We start from the raw sequence: 22,181 nt of genomic DNA, 5'->3' as shown, positions 1-22,181 counted from the left end.
CTTGGAAAACTTGCACAAAAAAACACCAGGCTGGGGTAAATAAATTAGAAGCAATGAGGGATCATGGCATTGTGCAGAATTCAAACCATTATTTACCTGTAGGGAGCCTGATGGGGTTTATTTATATCGGTTGAATTAGACTTCTGCCTACATTACAAAATTTGAGAACATCTGGAGCCGCTTAAAAGGAAAACTGCTAGAAAAGACAGTCCCACTACATGCACATATTTGGGATATCTATACTTTTATTGTAGTTATTTGAGGCTACAATTACCTAAAGCAACGCTTAAAAAAAAAAAAAAAAAATTATTCCTGCTCTGACATGTCATGGTGTGCACCATAGTGCTCTGGCCACACATCTGACTCTTCAGAGCTGTAATCAAAACATGTTTTTAGGTGATTGCAGCCTCCGATAACTTCAGTAGCAGTATGGAGAGTCTCAGTTTACATAGCTATGTAGCAAAGACATCCCAAACTGCTTATATGGCTGCATTATAAAAATTTACAGCATTCCATAGTGTAGAAATCAGGCAGAAGTGCATCAGGTAAACAGAAAATGGAGATTCTTACCCGATGGTGTTGTGCAAATACAAGGCAAAACACTCGACAACAGCAGGTACATGAACCACAGCCACTCACAGGCAACCACAATGGGATAGCAACAGAATCCTCTAACTCCACAACTGTGTCCAACAGGCGCAGGTCCAGGTAAAAAAAAAAAAAAGGCAAAATAAAGTACTAAAAATATTTAAAAAACGATGCTGTTTTTTTTTTTAAATGAATTTTTAGTACTTTATTTTGCCTTGCTTTTTTACCTGGACCTGCGCCCATTGGACCCAGTTGTGGAGTGGAGGATTCTGTTGCTGTTACTATCCCGTCTGCTTTTAATTACTGCTCTGGAGTGTCAGATGGGTGGCCAAAGCACTTTGGTGCATTTCTATGCCCTGACCAAACCTCTGACACTTCCGAGCAGCAATAAAAAGCATTGTTTTAGGTGAGTGTAGCCTCAGACAACTACAATAAAGGTATGGATAGTCTCTCTGCTAACATAACTATGTAGCCATGTGAGCAGTTAGGACATAGTTTTCTAGCTTACAGTTTCCAGTTAAGTCCATCTATAGCCAAACATACAGATTAGATGTTAAATCTATTTTATTTCTTGTTTCCCCAGGGACTTATAACAGCTGAAGACTTTTCCCTTGAAAAATGCTTTCTCCCAACAGAGAACACAGTCATCTATACCTACTGTATAGCAGGAGCACTGCTCTGTCTCTGTGCAGCAACTTATTTGTTGCCTGTAATTTTATTCAAATCATTTTACACCACAAAACAAAAGCCTGTGTAATGGGGAAACCTGTTCAGGTGAAGTCTGATCTTTCTTTTCTCTACAATAGACCAGTGCATTTTACAAATATATATTTATTAAATGATGTACCTGTACAATATGTGACTGTTACCTATAAATTAAGAAAAGAAAATTCCTTCATTGATGTAATAGCCATATCACCTGAAGCACAGCTGTTATCTTCCCAGTATGGTGGGACTTTCAGATCATCCAATGGACAGTTTCCTTCTTCACTGTTGAAGCCAATGTGAAGAGCGATGTTCCGTTTTGGTAGAATAAATGTGGTTGTTGATATTTATTGTGTATAATAAATTTGGTTAAAACTTCAGCCTAAAACAACAGGCAAGTCTTTACAAATAAAAACAAAAACAAACCATCTTCGTAGAATGTTACTTGTGGTGGTAATAAGCAGACCTAGCCAGGGGAAAAAGAAATTATGGTTTGCTCCACTAGGCTATTAAGATCATGCTTGTAAACATGATCCACGGTGTGTGATATATATATAAAGCCATAATTTGTAAAAGAAAAAAATTAAAATATCATGGGGCCAGGGATGACACTAAAAATTATTGTTTCACATTATGTTATCTAGGTTAATTTTGAGCAATCTTTCAAACTTTCTTTAGTGTCCACTTCCTGCATAACACAGTCTGACACCTTCCACTACACTAGGTAGGAAGATGGCAATTGGAGGACTGATGGTGATAGAAGTTATCTGAGGTGAAATAGCCTAGAATGATTTAACCGCTGTTATTGCAACAGTAACTTTAGACAATGTACATGTTATCTCTGACAAAGATAATCTAGACTCACAAACAGAAAACACCTAAGTATAAAATATAAAGCAGTGTAGTAGTTACTAAAAAGGACATGCCTTATTGCTACAGCAGTTCTTGCTTTGTACAGTATATTTATATATATATATATTTATATATATAGTATTGTACCACAACTTTTTTTAGAGAACATTTGCATAAATTATTCAAGTTTGAGAAATATATTCACACATATCAATTCTATAATATTTAAAATAAACCAGCTTTCTAATGTGTCTCTTTATTAAAAGAGAAAGTAAAATGTCATCTTGTAATTTATCAGGCTAGACAAAGATTTCAACCTTTTAGTTTCCCCTCCTTGCCATCATCATGTTACCACCTGGCACAATGACAGCCGCCGCTGCTGTGGTAAAGGTAGGAAAACTTTACCCAGTACTGTCAAAGTATCTATTCCTTGAAACATTCACAGTATCCTTGTGGCAATTGTGTGAATGCTATATCCTTGTTGCAAAAAAAAAAAAAAAAAAAAAAAAAAAAAGGTCAAAATGTTTTCTAAAAGAAATATAAAGTTTTAAACAAATCCTTGGTTCCCACTGAAACACAGCTAGGCTGCAATTATGAACAGAGAAATGGATTCCAATATTTTTTTTTTTTTTTTTTTAAAGCTGAGACTCTCCACTTCCTCCAGCGCCTGCACATAAAACAGAAGGAAAAAAAGGCATGTTTGCTGCAACAACTGGTCATTGTAGGACCTTATTTTTTTAAAGGTAAGTGGTTAATTTGCATAATTTATATATATTTTTTTGTTTTCTTTTTTTTTTTTTGTACTAAAGAGCATTTCCTTCTTTTTATATAAACCAGAAAAAACTAAATTCTACAGATAGTTCCTACCCGCAGTCACAGCTGCAGGCAAGTTTTGACATCAAGCTGTACAGCGCAATCAAAAACATACTTACATCTTAGCTCATTTTACAGGTACAGCCATAATCAAGGCACAAAGATCTTCTACAAGTATTATTTTTTTCAATAAAGTTGTACAAAATAATATTACATTTTACATCTGTACATTATAATAAACCAGCAGTTAAACAAAATCAAAAAGAAAAAAAATTCTATATAGAGGACTAACGCCCAGTAATGATCTAAGGCTAAAAAGATCATCTGTGGACAGAACGTATAATATCAGTGAGGGTGGTAATTTTTTTTTGTATATATTTTTTTTCTCTTTTCTGTCTTGACGTGAGAGGCTGAAAGCAGCTGCAGTTTGAATGCCTGAGGTGTGCAGAAACACTTAGCCACAATACACCATAAAAAATAAAAGGTAAAAAATTGCTTGACTTTGCCTCTTCATTACCTAGTCTATGTACTGTCCCAGAAACATTCCTTAAATTTCTTGGTGTCATTAAAGGCCTGCAGCCCACTGCTCTGCAATGTCTTACAAGCCTCTCCCCTTCACCTGAAGGCGCAGAGAGCAGAGGTCACTTTACCAGTTGACCTGCAACTCAACAAATGCTAAAACCTGTGACATTAATAAATATTTCTGGTGCTGCTACATTGTGTGTGTAGTTCCTCTTTTTTTTCTTTTTTCTTTTTTTTTTTACCTGATACAAAGTGCATTTTTTTCTTTTTTCCTCCATCAAGTACTCTTCAGTGTCATGTTAAAGAAAAATAGCTATAATAAAATAACAAAGTAAACCCACACAGGGATAAATCTGAGCATAGTGCCATCTAAAAGATGGGTACAATTTGCAAGGGCCAGTGCCCATAAGAAATTTAAAAAAAATGCTAAAAGAACAGAGGTAGCCTAAGGCTTAGTGGAATGGTATTAAACCTTTCTTGTTCAGAGAGCCATTTAAAGCAAAGCTATAGTTCAAAAAATTGTTTTGTCCCTTCTCTGTGGAAGAGGTCAGACTCTTCGTCAGTATAACATTGAAATCAGCGCTTCTCATCCTTACCCCAGAGGGGTGACTTCATCTTTCCTGTCTCTAAAATATGTAGATCCTTATATAATTTATTTCTCTCTCTCTATATATATATATATATCTATATATATTTTTTGTATCAACGATTAATAACATGAACTTTAGAAAGGTGCAGTCTGTGATATAAAATAAAAATAGAATAAAAAAAAATGAAACTGTTTTGATATTGCCTCTCAAGATGTGTCATCTGTAAATTATCTCCGCCTTTTCAACCCGGGGTACTCCACAGACAGCTATGTAACAGTTTTCTAATTAGGAGTGTGTAGAGGGTATACAATTCCTTCTTACCGGAAAATAAAATTATAAATGTCTTCCTGTCAAACCCATCCTTACAACTGGCCTGCAGTTATTGCAGGTGTAATCACGGCACAATCTGGTAAAGATTGCTTAATAAGACAGGCAGCTCCATATTTGCTGTACAGAAGTAGTTACAGGAACCACAATCCTTTCCACAACATATGTACATTTAAGTCTCCATTTTGTAAAGTGAACCTCCAGCCAACCAGCCCATTAGTTCACTAGAAACATCAAAGAGAAGTGAAGCATGACGTGCCATTCTGCTGTGATGTCACCAGATCTTAGTTAATCAATAGCACAACTATTTTAGCTCAGTCCACAAAATGTGCAGACTATGTATCTTATAGGCACATTTTCAAAGGATGCCAATGCCCCCCTAGGAATTTAGGGCAATCTTACAGTATTCCATATAACTGTACCCCAGATTTAATATTATGGTCACTTTATGAACATTAGTCCCTTTTAACAGAAGGGGATATGAGAAGCAACTGCCCATTGCATGCTCAGCCTAGCAGGAAGAGGCGTGCAGGAATTCTTCAGCTGGCAAAGCTGCAGAATTGACAGTGGGGGCACACTACATATGTGAAGTTAGATCTGGGGGCTATTTTATGATCCCACCTTTTATAAAAGTGGCTTTGAAGGTGAGAAGTGCTAGATTTACCATGGTTACATGAGTTGCAAAAGCTTAAATCTATGCTCTGATAAAAGGCCAATAGGTTTCCTAGTTACGGGAGTGAGCAGCACTGGTTTTAGTGGAATGACGACAAAAAAAAAAAAAAAGTGTGAAACAAAACAAGGACAGAAAACGCCCTCTCTCATAAAACAGAAAGTTTGGGGGGGGGGGGGGGGGGGGGGAAATCCTTGCAAATCAAAAAGGGTAGAAGCCTAGAAAAAAGTGCGCTGTGGGCATGTTCCACCCTGTGTGGAGCAATACAGAGGAAAGAGACAGAAAAAAGTAGCAAAGTATTTAAAACCACAGGCTCCACGGTGAGAACAATTACAAGAGTTCATATTGGCGGAGGTGCATTCTCTGGATGATATCTCGACAGTCATTGAAAACTCTGCGAATGTTCTCCGTGTCTACGGCACAGGTAAAATGAGGGTAGCAGTAATGTCTTCCATCGCCACTTGCCGTGCTTATCCTCTGCACAAATAAAAACAAGATGCCGCTTTTTAGATGCTCATGTCAATGCATTTCCAATTTTCAAAACCACAAATGCAGAAAAACATTGTAATGCCAGCAAAATAAAGATAATCATTAAAGCGACTCACAATCTGTCCCCTCCAAACCACTTGTACCTTCGGATAGCTGCTTTTAATCCATGATCTGTCCTGGGGTCCGATCGGCAGGTGATGCAGGTATTGTCCTAAAAAACAACTTTTAAACTGGCAGCCCCATGCCCAACGGCTGTGGCTTGGAGTATCAGTGCCCTAACTTTGCACCACCCCTCTGTCCCTCCTCCCCACCCTCTTTCCTATTCCTCTGCAGTAAACAGTGCACAGGTGCCTTTACAATCCAGCCCATGTGCCGTGCTGACACAGGTGATGAATAGGAGAAAATCTGCCTACAGCATTCCTAATGATGAAGAGGGCGGGGAGGAGGGATGAAGTGTAGAGATGAGCAAACCGGGTTCGGGTCCGAGTCGATCCGAACCCCGAACGTTCGGTATTTCATTAGCTGGGGCTGCTGAACTTGGATAAAGCTCTAAGGTTGTCTGGAAAACATGGATACAGCCAATGGCTATATCCATGTTTTCCACATAGCCTTAGGGCTTTATCAAACTTCAGCAGCCACCGCTAATCAAATGCTGAAAGTTCGGGTTCAGATCGACTCGAGCACGCTCGAGTTTCGCTCATATCTAGTGAAGAGGTTTTGCCAGCCTAATGCATACACAATCTAGACCACAGCCGTTGGGCACAAGGCTGCAAGATTAAAAGTTGTTTTTTAGGACAATAACTGCATCACCTGGCGAATGGACCCCAGGACAGATGTTGGATTAAAAGCAGCTATCGGAAGGTACAAGCGGTTTGGGGGGGGGGGGTCATATTGTGGGTACAGAGTCGCTTTAAACATATTCCACGCTAATTCAAGAAAGTTTGTCAAATCACTAGGCATGTGACCGCTAATAATTTAAAGTTCATATTTCTGAGTCATTTTTTCCCTATCAGATGTTGATGTTATATATTTTGGGAAGTAAACATCCCATAAAATGTCCCATTTGCAAGCAGCCTTTTTTTGGCTATAGCTTTTGCTGCAGCCCAAAAAAATGCTTGGAAATGCAACCAAAAACTTTTTGTGGAAAAACAAAACAGAAAAAGACAACACACATGCAAAAAGTTACCCCTTTTTTTGAGGACCAAAAAAAAAAAAAGTCTCAATAAAGGTGGAAACTGGTCTTTACTAGAGATGAGCGAACCGCGAGTCCATCAGAACCCGAACTTTCGGCATTTGATTAGCGGTGGCTGCTGAAGTTGGATAATGCCCTAAGGCTATGTGGAAAACATGGATATAGTCATTGGCTGTATTCATGTTTTCCAGACAACCTTAAGAGCTTTATCCAAGTTCAGCAGCCCCAGCTAATCAAATGCCGATCGTTCGGGTTCGGATGGACCCGAACCCGGTTTGCTCATCTCTAGTCTTTACTTAAGCCTAGTATGGTCTACATTAGTCATGTTAAACTCTGGCCCGTGGTGCCATTATTTTTGGCCTGCCACACTTTTCTATTGCTGTGTTAAGTCCGGATGGCCGCTCAGACCGCCCATATTATAATCTCGTAGGCCACAGGCTACTATATAAGAGACTATTTTAGGGACTGGCTTCTACATAAGAGACTATTGGGAGGGCTGGCTACTATATAAGAGACTATAGGAGAGGGCTGGCTACTATATAAAAGAGACTATGGGAAAGGGCTGGCTACTATATAAGAGACTATTTGGAGGGCTAGCTACTATATAAGACATTTTTGGGAGGGCTAGATACTATATTGGGCACTATTGGAAGGGCTGGATACTACATAAGACACTATTGGGGCTGGCTACCATGTAAGACACTATTGTGAGGGGGGCTACTATATAAGACACTATTGAGGGCTGACTACTATATTGGACACTATCGGGAGGGCTGGCTACTATATCGGGCACTATAAGGTGTGCTGGCTACTCTGTGGGGCTATAATAGTCGTCCTGACTAGTACGAGGGGCAGTATGGGGGGGGGGGGGGGTCACAATTATGGGATTACCTACTTCTCGATGGATATATTGGGTAACTACCATGTGGGGACAATTACTTTAGGATAGGCAGTGCCAGAAACGCCACATGCACTTTTCATTAAATATCAAGGTTGGCAACTTTGTCTAATTTTTTTTATTTTAGCCCACTGTGTATTTGAGTTTGACACCCCTGGTCTACATGCATTCTATTTGGCTTATTTGGATAAATATTTCATATACAATCACTCAGCGATAAAATATAGTACAAGAACATAAGTGTTAACTTAAGCACTACTTACTAAAAATTCGTCTCTGATGAAAAACTTGGCCCGTGTCACTTTGGGATCTTCTCCTGCATCTGGTGTTGCTGCAGAAAAGATTTATACAATTAAGGCTCGGTTCACACTGCGTTTTTGCATCTGTTTCACTGTATTTTTTTCAATACGTTGAATTTTAATGTATGGTAAAACATGTCAAGTCAATGGAAAACAAATCCTGCAACATGGCAAACAGCAGCATCTGTTTTATCATCAGTTTGAACCCAGCCTAACATAGGAATTAAAATGCAGCTCATAAAACATTTATAGCAACTGAGAATCAACACTGCAGTTTTTTTTTGTGTGTGCACTGAACCTGGAAGCAATGCAATACCAGGTCAATCCCTATAGAGGACAGAGCAAGCTTTTTTTTCCATCTCTCTGTTCTAAAAATCCATTTAATATGATACTACACTTCATCTTAGCCTGCATCGGGGTCTGCGCCGCTGATCCCAGCTCGGCACTCGATTGCTTCCCGCTGCAGCAGCCGGAAGCAATCAATGTGCCTATCTCATTGATCTATGCAGCATAGATCTGTATGAGAGATCAGAGTACTTATACTAGAAGTCTCCCAGGAGGAATAACCCTAACCCCAGGGGGGCTTCTAGTATAAGTGTAAAAGAAAAAAAAATAGTGTTATTAATAAAAAGCCCCCTCCTCTAACAAAAGTCAGCATCACCTCCTTTTTCCCATGTTATAAATAAAAATAAACAAACATATTTGGTATTGCCGCGTGCATAATCGCTTAAACTATTAATTTATCACATTCCTGATCTCGCACGGTAAACGGCATTAGCGCAAAAATATCCTAAAGTGCAAAATTGCGCATTTTTTGTTGCATCAAATCCAGAAAAGTTGTAATAAAAAGCGATCAAAAAGTCGCATATGCGCAATCAAGGTACCAATAGAAAGAACACACCATGGCGCAAAAAATGACACCTCATACAGCCCCATAGACCAAAGGATAAGAGCGCTATAAGCCTGGGAATAGAGCGATTTTAAGGAACATATATTTGTTAACAATGGTCTGAATTTTTTACGGGTCATCAGATACAATGTATACATGTTACATATCGTTGTAATCTAACGACTTAAGGAACATATATAAGTTTTACCTCAGGGCGATCGGCGTAAAAACGGGAAAAAAATCAAATAAAAGAATTGCGTTTTTTTTTTTTCAATTTCACCACACATTGAATTATTTCTTGGTTTCGCAGTGTACTTTATGCAAAAATTCAGCCTGTCATTGCAAAGTACAATTAGTGGCACATGTGGGTTTCAAGATGAAAAAATGCAAGTGCTATGGCCTTTTAAGCACAAGGAGGGAAAAACGAAAACGAAATTGGCCCGGTCCTCTAAGGGTTAAAAATCTTACAGTACTTATTAGCTGCTGTATGTCATGCAGGAAAATTGTTTTATTTTCAGTCTGACACAGTGCTCTCTGCTGACTTCTCTGGCCGAGACAGGAACTTTCCAGAGCAAGACAGGTTTTCTATGGGGAGACATAGAAAACAGAGACAGAGTTCCTGTCTTGGCCAGAGAGGTCAGCAGAGAGCACTGTGTCAAAGTGAAAATAAAACATTTCCTGCAGGACATATAGTAGCTAGACACCAGTTCATTTAAAAGAAAAAGATTTTCGCTGGACAACCCCTTTAATAGCTGCGGTGCCACTTGTTAACAATGCTGACCAGTTGACGGTATCTGTCAAATTGTTTGTCTGAGGGCTACAGGTCTTCAGGTACAGGCTAAGTACAAATCCTGTGAAGAAATCAAAGTGCACAGCCCTAAGAGGAGAACTTTATAACCACCACATGGTGTACCTTAGGCCACCTGTGACTTACCAAAATAAAGATACAGGCAAGCTGTGAGGAGAGCTTAGGTCGCGATGACATTACCAAGAAAATCCCTATGAAAGCATTGAAGCACCACACCACGGGTGAAGACACTCCTAAAACAGTCTGTAATCTTAATCTGTGTAAACATGGTACAAAAGACTCTTTTCTTACCATCGTCAGGTACGGTGTAGCGCACATATTCTGGAAAGTAATCTTCTATTTTTGATTTCCCTGCCAAGACTTTTTCAGCCAGCATATCTTGTTTGTTTAAAAATAAAATGACAGATATAGTCCGTAACCACCTGTTGATGCAAAAAAAAATAAAATAAAGCTTTTGTAAGGTAGACTCAGGTATAGTCCTCAAGCCCTAACTGAAAGACTGCACAACAAAGATACCTTATCAAGGTGTCATAGTTGTCACTAGGACCTATGCGTCGCACAACAGTTCACCAATGCCATCATTTTGGATATAAAGTCACAGCGAATCTGTTATAGACCCCGCTGTTCAGCTATTTTCTAGCATATCATCGATTTTTCCTTTTAACTTTAGAAATGCAGATAAGTGCTGCTATATCTTCCAAAAAATATATGCTTGCCAAGCTTCGAGCTTTGCTGCCACCATGTGGCCTACAAGGTTGTGTGTAAGAAACAGCTAGAGGATCTGGTTACACTAATCTAGACACGAGTTACTTTTCACCACTTTCGTCTGTATGAATGGTTTGTAACCAAGTGCATTCGAAAAATTAGATTACGTGTGATAATTACTGACTATGATGTAAAAATTCAGCAATAAAGGGATTCACATCTCTTGGACGACCAATATGGCCACCATTAACTCACCCAGCTTTCCTAGACTCTGAAACACAAAGCACATTATACTTCTGCACTGCATGCGGAGAAAGGGATGGGATGCAATCCCTTTCTGGTTTTAAAGAAAATCTGTCAGATGTAGATTACACTAAAGCAGGGCAGATAGCTGAAATGAAAATCAAACAAATGATACTTGTGTCTTATAGCTGTTTGCAAATTTATAAAATCATGTTTTACTTCTAAGCTCAAGATTTCAAGAGGTGACACTGAGCTGCTGCATGTAAGCCTCCTCCCTCCCCCACCTCACTTTGACCTTATAGATCTTAAGAGGGCGAGGAGGAAAAAAAATGAAAACACTAAACTGAAAATTGGCGCGTTTCTTAAGGCCATTTTAGGCTCTGTCCTAAAGGGGTTAAACCCTATCTCCCCATGTCTTCAGCTCTGAGCATGATCTAGAGCTAACAGATTCCCTTTAAAGATACACATCTTGCACAGAGACATGGAAGATAAATTAAACTTTTTCCAAATTTGTTTCAGAATGGTACCTGTTGTTCCAGATACTTTTGAACAGGTCCAGTGCTTCTCGTAGTCTGTTTGTGTTATTGTCTTCTCGAATGACCATGTTGTAACTGCTACTCGCAACTACAAAAATGATAGCTGTGACATCTGTAAGAAAGAGGCAAGTACAAGTAGTGAATGTCATAATATATACATTAATGGTGCGTTCACACCTACAGGATCTGCAGCTGATTTTCTGCAGCAGATTTCATTTAAATAACTAAACACAGCATCAAATCTGCTGCAGATCTGCTGCAGATCCTGTAGGTGTGAACGCACCCTAATACTGAGATTAACATTGTCTTCCTGTGTATACGGACACCTTGCAGACCTGCTGCTGCTAAGGATTTACACAACCTGTCCCTCAGCTAAACTATGATAATGTTTTTTTCTTCACTGACGAGTCTTATTGTTTATATACGACTATTATTGTTTACCTCAATTTCACGAACAGCCAAAAGAATAATTGTACAAGCCTGCAATGTGCCGTGACGTACCCAGAAGTTGACGAACAGCGGCAGGATGACGGTGGCGGCGCTGGAGCCAGGGAGGTAACCTTACTTTATTATGTTAAAACAGCCCATGCCCGGCCATACTGTAAAAAGACATCCCTTGCCCAGAATATCCCTTTACGGTGCCTTCACACATACCATAAATCATGTGAAAATCAAAACTCGCATGTAAAAATTGCACCAACCATGCAGCAAGTATACACATACATTGAATTTATAGCAATCAGTATCACTGTGGATTTATGTGCGAGAATTTTAACATACAGAAAAACCGTAGTGAACCCCATTTTTGTGTATGTAATAAAAGACAGATCTGTCTTTATCATGTAAGTCAATGGGAAATTGATTGTGCGGTAGCAGCATACAGCCGCATCCATTTTTACTATCCCTTAAGGTATCAGTCTTTTTCCTTTTTAACATACACGCTAAACAGAAGCAAAAACGCGGTGTGAATCCAGCCTAAGTGATGAAGAGGCCAAAGTGCGCACACGAGCGACGCCACCCCATCAGCCAGCTGTTTGGTGAGGGTCTTACTTCCAGCTTCCCTGCCAATCTTAAAGTTATTGGCCTATCCTAACTGCTTTAATGTTCATTGTGAGTAATCCACCTTCTCCATGTAATGCTATAAAATTAGGGTACATCCAAGTTACTCATCCTCTCTAAATATTGTTTAACCTTTAAAGTGACACCGTCAACCCCTTTCTGTGTGAGGTAATTTGTTAAACCCGAACGGGGCTTCATGGCCGTAGCGCCACTTAGCACCACCCACGTTGCCACAAGCCACGGCCCTCCGTGGTGTCATCATTGTTTAGGCCTAGACACCAATGACATCATGATGGGGCAGAGCCTATGGCTATGTGGGCAGGGCTATGTGGCATTACGGCCGTGAAGCCCTGCCCAGGTGACACAAACCACCAAGGATAAAAAGCATTTTTTACTGAACCTAGTACCAAGAAATCTATAATAAAGTAACATATGAAAACTGCAGAATTTAGGCTTTACAGATGTGTAGAAAACTCCTCAACCAGTAAGGGGGTGACAGTGTCACTTTAAGGCTTATGGTAATGGATCCATAATGCAGGACATGGGTCACACTTTGGATTTGTGAGAAATTTATGCAAAGTACACTTTCAATTTGGGTCAGAAATACCTTACTTCATATCATTTTGTCTTGTTAATGTAAATGTACACAGGAAGCCACGCTTACTGAAACTCTACTAGTTGTGGATCTGACAGTGATATATTTATGTATCTGATAAACCGCACAGGACATTGCTACGGAACATGTGTTATACCTGGGGATTTAGCAGTAAATTGTAACCTCACAAATATAGCAGATGTGAAATATCACAGTGTACCCTATTTTCTGCATCAATTCTCTGGGGAGTCTGGTGCCAGTCTCCATAGCATGCTCTATGCCAGAGGTTGGCACAGCTGGCACTGTTTGATAAATTTGGTGACCAGGAGGTTGGAGGAAATAGCCACTTACCATTAAAACATTGGATCCATTTTCTTCTTTCATCTCTTTGTCCACCTACATCAAACATACTGTTGGAAAGACAAAAGCAATATCTTATCAATAATTAGGATCACACTATGACAGAGGTGGGTGCTCCCTAAATGTGGGCCCTTAGCAAGGGCACGATTAGAGATGAGCGAGTAGTAAAAAATGCAAAAGCTCGAAATTTGACTAGAATAGAACATAAAGCTCGACAATTTGATCAAATATTGAAACCCACAGGCTCTCAACAATAAACTCCAAACACAAAAAAAATCTCTATTTAGGGTAAAAACCCACACACCATATACGCAGCAGATATGCAACAAATACGCAGCAGATTTGTTGGTACAGATTTGATGCAGTGTTCAGTTATTTAGATCAAATCTGCTGCGAGTTTGCTGCGTATCGCAGCAGTAAATACGCTGCAAATACGGTGTGTGGGTTTATACCCTTAGGCTACAAACCCACTTGGCGGGTCTGCAGCGAGTCCCCTTGCTGCGTATACTTTTAATGGCAGACAAACACGCAGCAGGGATGTACATCCCTGCTGCGAGTTTGTCTGCAGCCCACCCCATTAACCCCCCGGCCGCCGGAGCTGATACTTCACCTGATCCCGGCTCCGGCGGTTCCCGATGTCTTCAGCAAGCTGGAGCGGGGACCAGGTGAAGTATATGCTCCAGCCGCCCGCAGCCCCGGCCGCCCGATCGCCCCCCCGCAACACCAATCGCACGCCCCCCGCAGCACCAATCGCACGCCCCCCCCCCCCGCAGCACCGATCGCACGCCCCCCCCCGGCAGCATCGATCGCACGCCCCCCCCCCCCCCCCCCGGCAGCACCGATCGCACGCCCCCCCCCCCCCCCCCCGCAGCACTGATCGCACGCCCCCCCCCCCAATCGTGCGCCCGCAGCCTGGCCGCTCGATCGCCCCCCGGCAGCAGGGGGGGCGTGTGAGCTATTGGTGCTGCGGGGGGGGCGATTGGGGGGGCATGCAATCGGTGGGCATGCGAGCGATTGGTGCTGCGGGGGGGGCATGCGATCGGTGCTGCGGGGGGGCGATCGGGCGGCCGGGGCTGCAGGGGGGCGCACGAGCGATTGGTGCTGCGGGGGGGGGGGGGGGGGCGATTGGGGGGGCATGCGATCGGTGCTGCGGGGGGGGGGGCCATCAGGCAGCCGGGGCTGCAGGGGGGCAATCGGTGCTGCCGGGGCGCGATTGGGGGGGGGGGGGGGCGTGCAAGCGATCGGTGCTGCCGGGGGGCTTGCGATCGGTGCTGCGGGGAGGGGGCGTGCGATCGGAGCTGCGGGGGGACGTGCGATCGGTGCTTGGGGGGGGTTGGTGGCGATCGGGCGGCCGGGGCTGCGGGTTGGAATATATATATTTCACCTGGTACCCACTCCGGCTTGCTGAAGACATCGGGAACCGCCGGAGGCGGGATCAGGTGAAGTATCAGCTCCGGCGGCCGGGGGGTTAATGGGGTGGGCTGTAGACAAACTCGCAGCAGGGATGTACATCCCTGCTGTGTGTTTGTCTGCCATTAAAAGTATAGGGTCGGGATCTGCAGCGAGTCTCGCTGCAAATATGCAGCGAGGGGACTCGCTGCAGACCCGCCAAGTGGGTTTGTAGCCTTAAAGTGGAAAAAATACAAGACTACTTTCTTTCCTCTACCATAGCATGGACAGAAAGCCAAAGTAAAGACAAAAGAAAAATATTCCTGCACCCCTTTAAATCACATTGCCTATGACAACCACAGATGGCATAGGCAAGGGGGAAATCAAACAGCACCTACCGCTGTCATTGTGTGTGTGTGTGTGTGTGTCCAGACATGTCCTACACAAAAGGGTGTGGGTCTCATGGAAACCACGTAAAAATTTTATTTAGCTGCTTCCAATCCAAGATCTGTCCTGGGGTCTGTTCCGCAGGTGATGCGGTTATTGTACTAAAAAACAACTTTTAAATTTTGCAGCCCTGTGTCAAATTGGCGTGGCCTAGAGTACCCATGCTCTAGGATTGCGACACCCCTCCATCCCTCCTTCCCACCCTTTTAATCATTAGAAATGCCCCTAGAACAATTTCACCTATTCACCTGTGTGAACACTGCACATGAGCTGGATCATTAAGGCACCTGTGCACTATTCAGACAGGTGATGAATAGGAAAAATCCTGCCCGGGTGCTTTCCTAGTGATGAGGAGGGACGGATAGGTGCTGCAATCCTAGGGCATAGACACTCTAGGTCACGACAATTTGACACAAGACTGCAAGTTTTAAAGTTGTTTTTTAGGACAATAACTGCATCCCCTGCCGAATGGACGCCAGGACAGATCTTGGATTAAAAGCAGCTATCCGAAGGTAGAAGTGGTTTGGGGAGGCAGATTGTGGGTACAGAGTCGCTTTAAAGGGCTTCAGTGTGATACCTCCCCTGGTGTCTGGCAATTTATGGAGCAGATGGAGTCGGTCCCTGATATAATCGGGAGTCAGAGTTGGAGCTGCAGCTTACCAACTCCACAGCCTTGCATTGTCATGCAATGTATTGGGGTATGACCAAACACTGTATTTAAATCTGACATGCATTTCTGCAGCAGAATTCAGAGGCTAATCCTTAAAGGGAACCAATCACAAAGAAATTGCCCCCATTGAAAAGGAAACGTGCTGGTACATCACCCAGCACGCTACCCAAATATCCCCCTGTACCCTCTGTTCCCCTCCTTTATTACCCCGCAATCTTACATTTGTGAAGTCCTGCATCGTATGCTAATCAGCCCCAAGTAGTCATGGTGGGCTGAACTAGTTATGGTCCTGGGCGTAGTTATCCGGGTCCTGGGCGGCTTCCAGCACCGTAATCACGGCCAGAGGGGCGTGATTCAAAGACCTGCGCTCCGCTAACATCATCTCTGGCTTGTGTTCCACGACGGCGGCGTGTTGCATCTTTCGCCCACCGCGCATGTGCAGTACGGCGGGAGAATACGCTGACGTACTGCGCGTGCGCATCATGCGGAAGACGCCGGTGCACCGCCGTCGTGGAACGCAAGCCAGTAATGATGTTGCTGGAGCACAGGTCTTTGAATCACGCCCCTCTGGGTGTGATCACGGCGCTGGAAGCCGCCCAGATAACTACGCCCAGGACCATGACTAGTTCATTCCACCATGACCACTTGGGGCTGATTAGCATACGGCGTGGGACTTCACAAATGTAAGATTACGGGGTAATAAAGGAGGGGACAGGGGGATGTTTGGGAAGCGTGCTGGGTGATGTACCAACCTGTTTCCTTATCAATGGGGCAATTTCGGCGTGATTGGTTCCCTTTAAATTTCTGGTGTGGTTGTGCTGCCGATCTGCGGCAGATATACTGTAGAATAGCCCCACTGTTATTTCTGACAGAAGCAACAAGCATTAGCCCCATTGAATAGGTGTCTTGACACTTAATACCTGCACAGAAAGTTTACATTGCAGGAGAGCAGGGTTGTGGAAACCTCCCTCACATGTATGGAATGTGAACTGATGTTGAATATGACAGTTTTCACTGCGGGGTCCACACAGACATCAGTATTTGTACCCAAACTTTCTTCTTTTTTTAAACATGTTGCAGCAACAAAAGAGAAGCTGTGATTAGTGTTGGTCCGGTTGCTGAAACCCACATTAAAGAGGCACTATTGCAAAATTATTTTTTTGAGAAATCAACAGGGGCTGTGATCGCAAGCTTTGCAATATACTCACAACAATATACTACAACATTATGCATATTGCCAAACTGTGGTCTAAGCTCCCACCATGATGATATTTCATCTTTTCTCTGTTTAAAACAAAACAAAAGAGATAAAAAGAGACCAAACACAGGAAGTCCCACTGTATGATTGTTGATCATACAATGTAAGCAAATGGGGTTCTCGGTTACTGAATGTGGACGAGCAGCAGCAGAACACATGCGCAGTGAAGACCTGTCCATCAATAACAGGCCAGATCTGTGAGTGTGAAAAGAACTGGAGCTTCCTGTGTTTCGTCTCTTTTTTTGAACAGAGAAAAGACCAAATATTTGCACAGGGGGAACATGGACTGCAGTTTAACAGGAAGGCAATGCAAAACTGCTTGCCATTACAATGCCTATTGATTTGCCTCTTATCCTAGAATTGCAGAGCTGTACAGTGTTTTGTCTCTTAATTTCTGCTTGGCATTCCTCTCAAAATTGAATTTATGGAATACAGATGCCATGACAGCCTTAGGGATACATAGAGACTGCCACGGGGTCCATACAGTGTATTGCTTGGCTTTCCAAGGAAGGCCAAACACAAAGAAAAGGACAAAGTGCTCAGCTGAGGTCTTCTGTCCCTTCATTCTAATGATCATGTGGGTCTCGGCAGCTAAGCACCAAGCAATAAACTTCTGACACGTCAAAAGTTGAATAAAAGTTTAGGTATACTATAAATCTGAAGTGTGTGAAGATACCCTTATTATATAAACACTGGTATTTCGTTCAGTTTTCTTAATGGACATTCAGTTTAATGGATATTATTATCAACATTATATTTTGCAACTATTAACTATAGTTATTATGTGCCCCAACGTTACAACTAATAAAGTGTTGCTCAAAGCAGAAAATCATATAAGATTCTATTCATTGTTCCTAGAAGCGCTTTTATAGAAAACTTGTCAAAAAATGCAATCATTGCTATTACTTGCAGTATTTAATGCTGCAGTGTCTGCCAATTGGAGTTACCAGGAAAAATAGAAATAAGTCTGACGTGTGAATGAGAGGTCATATCATCTTATCCTCTATCATCTAACATCTGTGCACCAGGTTTTTCCTCAGTAAGAAACAAAAAACACAGGAGCAAACTATCATGTGCGAGTCTGGCATCAAGGTTTTAAAGGGGTTATCCAGCAATAAATCTTTTTCTTTCAAATTAACTGGTTTCAGCACAAAATCTTAAATCTTTCCATACTTATCAGCTGCTGTATGTCATGCAGGAAATGTTTTTTTTTTTCAGTCTGACACAGTGCTCTTTGCTGCCACCTCTTCTCGAGACAGGAACTGTCCAGAGTAGCAACAAATCCCCATAGAAAACCTCTCCTGCTCTGGACAGTTTCTGTCCTGGACAGAGGTGGCAGCAGGGACCACTGTGTCAGACTGAAAAGAAAACACTTCATGCAGGACATACAGCAGCTGATAAGTATAAGAAGACTTGTAATTTTTAATAGAAGCAAATTACAAATCTATATAACTTTCAGAAACCAGTGGATTTGAAAGAAATAAGATTTTATCTGGATAACCCCTTTAAATACCCTTCGGACTAAGGGTGCCTTTACACAGACAGATTTATGACAGATTTTGGAAGTAAAAGCCAGGAACAGACTATAAACAGAACAGGTCATAAAGGAAAGACTGAAATTTCTCCTGTTTTCAAATCCATTCCTGGCTTTGGCTTCAAAGATCTGTCAGATAAATCTCTGTCTAAAGGTACCCTTAGGTTATAAATTATATTCCATTACACACTGATCCCATTACCAGAAGAATAAAAATTATTATTGTCATACTTACTGAAAATTTACTTTGTCTACTTGAAATCGCGTTTCAAAAATCCCTGATGTCAAAACTCTGCATCTCAATAAATCCTGAAACACAAACATATGTTACACACATAAAAGATACTGAATTCAGACAAATTTTATTTAAAAAGCAACTTCACCTGAGCCTTAAGCGTATATATGCATAACTGTAGTACAGCTTAGTGCAAGCACCCATAGAAATCTATAGGGATGTATATACACCTTTAGGTTCATGTAATGGTGCATAGGTGCTTTTGGTTACCCCCTCCTAATAGTCTGTAAGCTCATGCATGCGAGCAGGGCCCTCACTCCTCATGTATGGATAATTATATGTATATCTCTGTAATGTCTGATTTTTGTCTATGGATGTTTCCCCAGAATTATAAAGTGCTGTGGAATCTGTTGGCGCTATATAAATAAAATGTATTATTACATCCACACCAAAGCAAACAGTATAAATACAAGAAAATCAATTGGTGTGCTGTAACATGAAGATTAAGGAGAATATTTCTGTACACACCATGAAATGCCGGCAACTCCATACTACAATGGTGTAGAACTTTGTTGTGCAAGTCCATGTCCATGAGCTTAAAGGGATCATGTCCAACTCAAAGAAAGGTTTCAACTCTCGGAACCATTGGGGTTTCCAGGGAATGGAACCTAATGATCACTTTGTTTTAAACTGGCATACGTGTAAAATTTTCAAAGGCTTTCCCCAACATCTTGTATAAGGGTAAAGAGACTGGGCAGCTAAGACTGTAATACGGCCCTTCTATCTGTTCCTGCCCTGATAAGTGACACGCGAAATGCCTGAATACCCCTCGTGTGTGGAAAAAGAGGTTTGCAAACAAGCTCCCACCTCGATTGCTTGCATTCATTTACTATGACATCTGAAACTCCAGGAGGTGGTCACTGCCTATAGCCAACACATTGGTGAATGGTCCCTGTCTCATAATTCTACCAAGAATACATACTGTGCACATAAGTGTGTGTATATTATATATATATATATATATATATATATATATATATATATATATATATATATATATATTTATATTTATTTTTTTTTTTATTTTTTACATATTTTTTCTGTTGTATACTACTGAATATAGAGGACATATGTCCAAAACACCTCACCTGATCTGTTGGTGTGTAGTCATTTTGTCTAACGTGGTCGATTCTCTCTAGAAAGCTGGAAGGGAAAATGTAACCAGTGAATACGACATGGACATAAAAAAACTAGTCTGTAAAAATATATATAGTGTATAGTATATACTATGTAATTTTTGCACTTGCAGCATTTTTATGTTTTTTTTTTTACTTCTTCAAAATGTAACATGGTAAATAGACATTATTTTCACCTCATATTTATTTGGAGATTACGGTCATTGCAACTCATATTTATTTGGAGATTACGGTCATTGCAACAGTTAACCACCAGGTGGCAGAACGTACTCATTTTAAGTATAGGCCCAGCATTTCAGTTAGGCTAGGTTCACACTGCGTTTTCAGCATCCGTTTAACGCATCCGTTTTTTGCAAAAAACGCATGAAAAACGGATTGCAAAAAACGGATTCATTTGTGTGCATCCGTTTTTCCATTGACTTCCATTATTAAAAAAAACGGATCCGTTTTTTTTGACGGACCAAAACGGACAAAAAACGTTGCTGACCCTATTTTTCTGGACGTTAAAAAAAACGGATCCGTTAAACGGATGCTGAAAACGCAGTGTGAACCTAGCCTTACAGAAGGGAAGGAATCCTGCAGCCAGCAGGGTAACAAGAACATGTCCATTGAGTTCTGTACATAACAACAGGCACCTGAACAATTGCAAAGCTAGCAGGACAGGTTATGTTACTTTCTGCTTCCTGGAACAAGAAGTGTGATAACTCCATATGAAATATGCCATTATTATTCCTCCTTCATGCTTATAGGGCTAACAGGATTCCTTGTCATACACAGGACTGAACGCATGGCTTGTGGTAGCGCACAAGAGCACAATCTCTCCACCCCATAATCCCAGGGCTTGGGCTGTAATGTATATGCATTTTTATTGTTTATGCCATACAACATGCACTACACCATACATCAGGTTAGATGTATTTCTAATCTAATAAAAACAGATTTTGTTTTGTATTTTGTGTGTTTGAACTTTGCAGCATACTGTGGTGGAAGTATAAGGTCTACCCTAGAGTGTTTACATGTTATAGTATGGTCACACAGGGCAGACATGTGAATTTTTTGCAGCGCTTGGACTTTTCATGGATTTCAGTATGATAAGGGGTACTCCAGCAAAAAAGGTTTTCCTTTAAAGGGAACCAATCACCTCCAAAATGCATATATAGCTTTTTAAATGTGCTGTTAGAGCCCACAGCACACTTTCCATACATGTTTCTATATACTCCCTGCCTCCCCCATGTAATCCATAAAGTAACTTTATAAAACTGGCGCCCGGTATGCAAATTACATCAGGTAGTCACCTGGGCGGTGTTCGGCTAGATGGTAGTCACAGTCAGTCCGGGTCCCCTGGGCGTTCTTCGGTGGTAATCACGCCCCTCTAGGCGTGATTCAAATCACCCAGTAGCTCAGACGTCACTTGGGAGCGCGCCGGGCGCGACGTCGGCGCGCCTACGTTCTTACGCTGCCGCACATGCGCAGTACAGCTGCTTCCATTCAAGCTGTACTGCGCCTGTGCAGAATAGCCTCAAACTCAGTGTGAGCCGGAGTTCAAGGCTATTCTGCACAGGCGCAGTACAGCCAGAATGGGAGCGGCTGCACTGCGCATGCGCGTCGGCGTAAGAACGTAGGCGCGCCGACGTCGTGCACGGCGCGCTCCCGAGTGATGTCAGAGCTACTGGGTGATTTGAATCACGCCCAGAGGGGCGTGATTACCACCGGGGACCGCCCAGGGGACCCGGACTGACTGTGACTACCATCTAGCCGAACACCGCCCAGGTGACTACCTGATGTAATTTGCATACCGGGCGCCAGTTTTATAAAGTTACTTTATGGATTACACGAGAGAGGCAGGGAGTATATAGAAACATGTATGGAAAGTGTGCTGTGTGCTCTAACAGCACATTTAAAAAGCTATATATGCATTTTGGAGGTGATTGGTTCCCTTTAAATTAACTGGTGTAAGAGTGCCAGGGATTTGTAATTTACTTCTAATAAAAAAGTCTCCAGTCTTCCCTTATCAGCTGCTGTATGTCCTGCATGAAGTGGTATATTCCTTCCAGTATGACACAGTGCTCTGCTGCCACCTCTGGCCGTGACCGGAACTGTGCAGAGCAGTAGCAAATCCTCATAGACAACCTCTCCTGCTCTCCAGACTAGAAAGAATACACCAGTCTAGGACATAGCAGCAGGTGATAAGTACTTGAGGATTTTTTTAATAAAAATAAATTATGAATCTCTGGCACCAGTTGATTTGAAAGATTTTTTTTGGGGTGGAGTGCCCCTTGAAGCATCAAACATGCTGTGAACACTGTATGTGT

At 41.9% G+C, this 22,181-nt stretch overlaps 2 protein-coding genes and 1 non-coding gene across 5 annotated transcripts in view; 1 reads left to right on the top strand and 2 right to left on the bottom strand.

Moving 5' to 3' along the window:
- The window catches only part of MPPE1 (metallophosphoesterase 1), a 39,127-nt gene extending 37,414 nt beyond the window's left edge, over positions 1-1,713 (top strand). Inside the window, exon 10 of one of the 2 annotated variants that reach the window (XM_069957793.1) lies at positions 1,172-1,713. In XM_069957793.1, the coding sequence (XP_069813894.1) occupies positions 1,172-1,345 (174 nt within the window). In that variant the 3' untranslated portion in view covers positions 1,346-1,713. The remainder of the gene's footprint in view (positions 1-1,171) is intronic. The other variant, XM_069957794.1, reaches the window with a different exon arrangement.
- A 668-nt stretch (positions 1,714-2,381) lies between these two features.
- Positions 2,382-22,181, bottom strand: part of GNAL (G protein subunit alpha L) — a 216,741-nt gene continuing 196,941 nt past the window's right edge. For both annotated transcript variants that reach the window (XM_069957791.1, XM_069957792.1), the window contains exons 6-12: positions 19,822-19,876; positions 18,674-18,747; positions 13,132-13,190; positions 11,118-11,238; positions 9,934-10,064; positions 7,910-7,977; positions 2,382-5,544 (exon numbers count right to left, since the gene is read on the bottom strand). In XM_069957791.1, coding sequence (XP_069813892.1) covers positions 5,398-5,544; positions 7,910-7,977; positions 9,934-10,064; positions 11,118-11,238; positions 13,132-13,190; positions 18,674-18,747; positions 19,822-19,876 — 655 coding nt within the window. In that variant the 3' untranslated portion in view covers positions 2,382-5,397. The remainder of the gene's footprint in view (positions 5,545-7,909; positions 7,978-9,933; positions 10,065-11,117; positions 11,239-13,131; positions 13,191-18,673; positions 18,748-19,821; positions 19,877-22,181) is intronic.
- Positions 8,228-8,425, bottom strand: LOC138785006 (U2 spliceosomal RNA). Its single transcript, XR_011362007.1, has one exon. It is a non-coding gene; the product is annotated as a U2 spliceosomal RNA (small nuclear RNA).

Source organism: Dendropsophus ebraccatus, chromosome 2 (genome assembly GCF_027789765.1).
Source record: "Dendropsophus ebraccatus isolate aDenEbr1 chromosome 2, aDenEbr1.pat, whole genome shotgun sequence".
In the NCBI taxonomy this organism is placed as follows: Eukaryota; Metazoa; Chordata; class Amphibia; order Anura; family Hylidae; genus Dendropsophus; species Dendropsophus ebraccatus.
Note: the sequence above shows the minus strand (reverse complement) of the source record. Positions and strands in the feature narration are given on the sequence as shown.